Here is a 6,846-nt window from a genome sequence, read left to right on the forward strand (position 1 = left end):
AGATATAATTACAAACGCACAGAGCTGTTCACATTACTTTCCGCTTGCTCTAAAGAATTGGCTACTCTCTGTTCGAAAGATAAATTCAACTATATTCTGGGAGGCGATAACCCTCACTGTGTACAAATAGGTAAATATATCCACGAATGCTTATACCGTAGAACCAATAGTGTAAATGACATGCTAGATCCAATATGTTGACTTATTCATGCCATTATAGATATCCATATATGTCTGTTTAGTTGTACTGTAAGTAGTTATACATTTAGACCTAACGAAAGTCGCTGTACTTTTGTCGTGTCAATAAAGATTTCTATGATATCTGGGTCACAACGAGCGCCAAACAGGTTGGTCCAGTTTAGCTCATCCTCTGAGATGTGACACGTACCATTTTCTCCATAAGCACTGTATAGAACATGACCAAGCGGGGTTCGTTATGAGCCAACAGCAAAACCGTCATGGTGAAGTGAGAGTAGGTGAATGGAAACAATTATCACTTTCGCAAGACGGTACGTTTTCGGTGTGTGGCCCAAAAATTGTTTAAAAAATTTTTGGCCCGCTAGGAGCTTGTCATGCATGGTACTACAGTGGAACTTCAGGTCTGTATCTTTTGATCTAAGTATGGTATAATTAGCCTGTGTTTATATAACCGCTTGCAGGCTGGGGTTAATGACCCCTCCTAGGCTGGCGGCAGTTGTAGGGCCGGCCGCTAGGGGCGCGATTTTGTCAGGCTATGGTATAATCACATAATTGGAGTGGTAGATAACTCTTTGTAAACGGCAAAGACGTGAAATAGTTTTGAGCCCTTATAGCAGCTTGTGCTGGGTCTACAAATTCAAGCATACCTCAACAGGGCGTTGACAGATGCTCGTGATTGTTTCTAACTAAGCAGCTTTAGTCATTGTTGACATAATGAAATGACAATTATGAATATCAGGATCTGATTTGCATATTTAATGAGGAAGAACTCAAACCGCAATGCATTCCATGACAGTAATTGTGTAATGTGAGAATATACAAAACGTAAGAAATATCATTACGTCTAACAAACTGCCTCTTTCACTTGTCAAAGTTCATCCTCTCTAGGAGATTATTACGGCGCATCTCCTGACGGTGCCCCCACCACGAGTGCCCTCCCACCGCAGCGGTACCCAGCACTACAAGTGTGATACCGCCGAGTTCCATGGGGCCGTGGACATGCGACTGGAAAAGGTAGTCCAACAGTATGGTAAAGGGTATAACGAGTGACATTAAGACTGCCGTAACACCAGCCTTTTTCCAGCTTGAGCACAAGTTTTAAAGACAAGTTGGAGAAAAAGTCACATAGACATAGTCCGATGACGTACCCTATCGTCGGTGCCGACATTGTCCAACGCGGTGCCTCAAATAAGTACGTCCCTGCGAGCAGCACTTGTGATCCCAGTAGTTGAGAGTACAGCGTGACGGTCAGCACAGACACTTCTTGAACTCCAATAAGAAAACGTAAAATGACGTTATTCGGACCCTTGGAGAAGGCTGCTGCAAGCGGCAGAAGAATGGCGACCGTGAGCCGATTTGTGGACGTAGCGGCCCCCATGGTCATCCCCACCGCGACGAGGACAACTCCAGCTGCACTGCATAGGATGCCACACGAGTCGATGATACCGACATGTTCTTTCAGGAAAATGTATCCAACGCCGGCAGTAGAGAATGGAATCAATCCTTGAATGATCCCGAAGGCGAGTCCAGGCATGACGTAGACGAAGGACATGAATGCTAAGACGGTTCCCAAGTTGTCAATCATAGCTGACAGGAACAGGATCATCCATTGTCGTGTGTCTTCAGCTGTCAGCTTTGGTCTGAAGTACGGCAGGGCCACGAGAACGCATAGGAACTGTGCAAGTTTGGCGAGAAATATCAGCTGCTGCCCGGGCACGCCTGCCTGACTACTCAAGGCCATGAAATGTGCTCCGAAGGCGCTCAGCAACGCAGAAGATACCGACAATAGCACACTAGAAGCAGATGTTAGATTAACTGCTGTCTTCGAAAAGTTGGAGCCCTCCTTCATTTCTGTCTTCGAAAAGCTGGAGCCTTTCGTCGTTTCTCTAGCTCGGCAATCAGTTGTTGTTGTCGCCATATTGTTGTTATGTGGAATCCCACATTTACTGCATCAACGTTTTCTCGCAACCGTAGGTTGTTGTTGTCACGCAGGACATATTATGAGGCACGATGATATGGATGGCTTGGTTCTTCTTTGGGGATGGAACCCGGCTCGTGCGACGTCGCGTAGCTTAAAGGTAGGGTGTTCGTCGTCCTCTGATATAGCTCAACGTTCCTTCGTTTGAGACGAGCCACGCCTCGAGCACTTCAGAGAACAAAACATACTTATGAAAAGAACAGAAGTCCTTCCCGGCGTGCTTTGGATCTCATGATAGGTCTGTCCGGATATGCAGCTTCCACCGTTCAGTACAAACCTGTTTTTTACGCCATTAAACGGCCTGCTGAATAACATCAGTATGGAATACGATTAAACAAAAATACACACGAACCCGATTAAGACGTGGTCGTCCCTCTGTGACAGTTTAAATGGCAACAGAGGAGGACATTGGTCTTCAGGATGACGAATTTCGCACTGGCATGCTCGACCTATTGAGAAAATGGTGGCATGCATATGTCCCTTTGCATAAACTGAACTGAACCAACCAGTTTGGCACCCATTGTAACCGATATATCAAATCTTTGAACCCGCCGGGCCTGACTTAACACACTGACCGAGTCCGTCACGCGAATAGATAAGACTAGATAAGAGAGCTCTATTGGGCCCTGCCAAGTTAAAACCTGAATTACAGACCAGAGTGCAAACAGTCAACAAAAAAAGTTATGCTAAACGTCGCCATCCAAAATTGCGTTAAACAGAACCGAAGTTGACAGATTGATGTGTATACGTTGTTTTCAATTATCGATTGAGCTCTAGCGTCTAAAGTTGGATAGGAGCTATAAAAAGGAACATTTTCTGAAAGAGTTTCTACAACATGTGGCTGTTAAGTGTTGTCGCCTGGTAGAGAAATGATTTTCTGAAGGTTTTATTTTTTATTTTACATGCTGGTAGCATAATGTGACTGCAGTTATTTAGTGTTTTACATGTACCAGTCCGCTGGTGCCTGAAACGGCGGACTAACTCGAAATAACTGGTAAATACGTAGGACTTGCTGGGTGTTTGCATTCATAATTGAATAAACAATGTATCCAGAGCACCATAAGGGTCGTTGTCACATGTACACTGCATATTAGTGCCGTTTTAAGGTTAGTAGAGTAGTTAAGTCAGACCGGTCTGTCTCTAGTGAACCATTTAGGCCACAGCAAGTAATTTTTATGGATGACATCCTCTGCAGACTGCAAAGATAGTGCGATAGGGCGAAAAAAAAAACAAGACGGGTGAAAAAAACAAGATGGCTTCATTTCCAAAACTAGGCACCATAAAGGTGTGATGAATGTTGTAACAAGAATTAAGGGGACAAAACATGGTATCAGAGCCAACAAGGCATTCATTCCTGTATTCAAGACATGTACTGGTGTGGTAAAAGTGACACTAGTGTGGCAGACTGGCATCACCAACAAAGTTGGTAACCACACTCATGGCTTCCATATTGGTGTCACTTTTACAATTAACTATTACAACTACAGTCCTGGGTACCTAGCAAGTGTCACTTCTACAAGTACAATTATTAAGCTACAACACAACATATTTGCTCATTTTGGTACTTTATCGTCATGTTGGCCATCCCTGCAGAAGAAAAAAAATCTTGTTTTTTTTTCTGAAATAAGGTGAAAATCAATGCGCGCGCGGATGTCATCCATAAAATTTACTTGCTGTGGCCTTAGTGTTAAAGTAGTGGATAATGCCTAATAATGAGCTTATCTCGTTTTGTGGTGGCGCATGTTCGAATACAATGTCGGATCATTCCTAAATAACCTTTTTCAACCTTTTATACCTTAGCAGCTAGAGTAATCTCCAAGCAGATCATACGGTAGATAAGATAGTATCAAAGGCTGGCAAAGGGGCGTAGCCAGCCTAGGGGTGCTCTTGGTTACCACAGGAGACTCCTAGGCCGGCTACACTGCTTTGCCAGCTTTTTACGCTACCGTAGAATCTGCTTGAAGATTAATTGGCAGCGACCGTTTCAGCTACAGTAGGTTGTGTACATGTCGTCTCAGACAAACAGACGAGACGAACTGTAGTTTTCAGCAACTCAAAGCAAGTCAAAATGTTTTGCCCTTGGGGGCATGTAATTATCTTGCCCTACTTGTTCTATAAAAGCAGTAGTAGAGGTGCCGATAAAAGGGAATGAAAGCAGATTATAGCAACCACCATGCCAATGAAAAACAGTATGTACAAGGCATGTTGCGAGACAAATAGGCTCCACATTAATATGGTGTTGAGGGATTTTATTTATCTGTGATAATACCTGGCAAATTGAGTAATGGAAGAAACGCTGGTTGTTTTTACGTTGCAAGATGATATGTTTCCACTAGAGGACGCTTTCGATCTGAGACTATGCTCTCAAACGCGCTCCGAATAGAAGGCGGTTACTGATTTATGATGCTGTTGTGTTAAGTAAAACACTGCTACGTCGACTTGTCAAAGTTCATCGTCTCTAAGAGATTATTACGGCGCATCTCCTGACGGTGCCCCCACCACGAGTGCCCTCCCACCACAGCGGTACCCAGCACTACAAGTGTGATACCGCCGAGTTCCATGGGGCCGTGGACATGCGACTGGAAAAGGTAGTCCAGCAGTATGGTGAAAGGTATGCTAAGTGTCATTAACACCGCCGTAGCGCCAGCCTTTTCCAGCTTAAGCACAACTTTTAATAAAATTGATGCCAACGAGTCACATAGACATAGTCCGATGACGTACCCTATTGTCGGTGCCGACAATGTCCACCGCGGTGTCTCAAACATGTACGTCCCCGGCAGCAGCAAGACTGTTCCCAGCAGCTGATCGTAAAACGTGACGGTGAGTACAGACACCGCCCGGAACCCGACAAGCAACCGGGTAATAACGTTATGTGGACCCCTGGAGAAAGCTGCTACAATAGGCAGAAGAATGGCGACCGTGAGCCGATGTGTGGACGGAGCGGCCCCCATGGCCATCCCCACCGCGACGAGGACAACTCCAGCTACGCTGCAAAGGATACCACAGGAGTCGATGACACCCACACGTTCTTTCAAGAAAATGTATCCAATACAGGCGGTGGAGAGTGGAATCAGTCCTTGGATGATCCCGAAGGCGAGTCCGGGCATGACGTAGACGAAGGACATGAATACCAAGATGGTTCCCAAGTTGTCAATCACAGCTAACAGAAACAGGACCATCCCTTGCCGTGTGTCTTCAGCTGTCAGCTTCGGCCTGAAGTATGGCAGGACCACGAGAACGCATAGGAACTGTGCAAGTTTGGCGAGAAATATCAGCTGCAGCCCGGGCACGCCTGCCTGACTACTCAAGGTCATGAAATGTGCTGCGAGGGCGCTCAGGAACGCAGAAGACACAGACAACACCAGACTGGCAGCAGATTTAAGATTAACTACTGTCTTTGAAAAGCTGGAGCCTTCCGTCATTTTTCGGTAATCAGTTGTTGTCACCATTTTGCTTCTTTGCGGACCCGGAGTCAGATATTTCCTAAGTGAGGTTGTTTAGGACGTTTGCATCAACGAGCATGTCCTTCTCTGGCACTTCAGAGGGTACTTGAAGATGATATACGACTTCAGGATGACGAACTCCGTCACGTCATGCTCGACAGTAAAAAAAATGGTGTCCTCTCACCTCCGATGAACTGGACTGAACCAACCTGTTTGCAAGAGGTCCTGACCCGTATCTATGTATGAACTCCTGACCTACATTACATACACAGCGATATCCAGCACGTAAAAAGCGCAGGAAAAACATTATGATCATCTCCGACTCCTTGGAGTGAACTTTTTTCAACCACTCGTCCGTTAGTCGAGCACATGCCATATACTGTTACAGTAGAAAGTTGTATGTACAGATGAAGTTACTGATTCAAAGGTTTGATCAAACCATGGGAAGTTGTCTATAGTATTTGGCCCCCTAGGCAATTTCTCCTTCTTTGATTATCTTGCCACACTTGTTGTCTGAGCAGTTACATAATTAATGGTGCTCGCTAAAAAGATGGTGAAAGCACAATAAAATGAATTACCCACCAACACGCCAAAGGATATTGGTGTGTAGTAACACGTGTTACAACGCAACAAATTGTCACAACGTTGCACATTTGTGCCAATTTTCCCCCGCGGTCACACTGACATGGCACACATTTGCGTAACATGACGCACTGATGATGAGCAAAACAAAATGGCCGCTCCTGGAATGTCACATTTTCAGTTTCAATGGAAGATAGCTTTGTTGGATATAGCCGTGCTTAGCCTGGGTACCATCCGTACTCTACCGGGGCTCCTTACACTCGCTACCCTAAAAAATACTAATCTCCAAGCAGATCCTACGATGCCATAAGATAGTATCAAAGCTGGCCAAGGAGTGTAGCCGGCCAAGGGAGCCAAACGGGCACCTACGGGAAGTTTGACACTATACATTACGCACCGTGGATCTGGATCGAAATTTTAAAAAATACGTCTTTTACGTATTTTTTAGGGTAGCGAGTGTAAGGAGCCCTGGTAGAATACGGATGGTACGTATACCCAGGCTAAGCCGTGCTAGAAAGTACAAAATGATTAAAAAGTCATGAACAGATATCTGTGTCCGTTCTCGTTCTGTGCCACAATTTGTGAGACATTTGTTTACGAATGTATGGCGGGAATTTCATTTTTGGGCGAAGACATGACCACGTG

General features: G+C 45.1%; 1 protein-coding gene across 1 annotated transcript; it reads right to left on the reverse strand.

Annotated features, from left to right (window-relative positions):
• Positions 1-4,408: 4,408 nt before the first annotated feature.
• On the reverse strand, positions 4,409-6,094 carry LOC118414646 (solute carrier family 35 member G1-like). The gene has a single exon (XM_035818834.1). The coding sequence runs from the start codon at positions 5,623-5,625 to the stop codon at positions 4,606-4,608; it is 1,020 nt and encodes a 339-aa protein (XP_035674727.1). The 5' UTR covers positions 5,626-6,094; the 3' UTR covers positions 4,409-4,605.
• Between the last annotated feature and the right edge of the window lie 752 nt (positions 6,095-6,846).

The sequence above is a fragment of the Branchiostoma floridae genome, chromosome 4, assembly GCF_000003815.2.
Source record: "Branchiostoma floridae strain S238N-H82 chromosome 4, Bfl_VNyyK, whole genome shotgun sequence".
NCBI classification, from domain to species: domain Eukaryota; kingdom Metazoa; phylum Chordata; class Leptocardii; order Amphioxiformes; family Branchiostomatidae; genus Branchiostoma; species Branchiostoma floridae.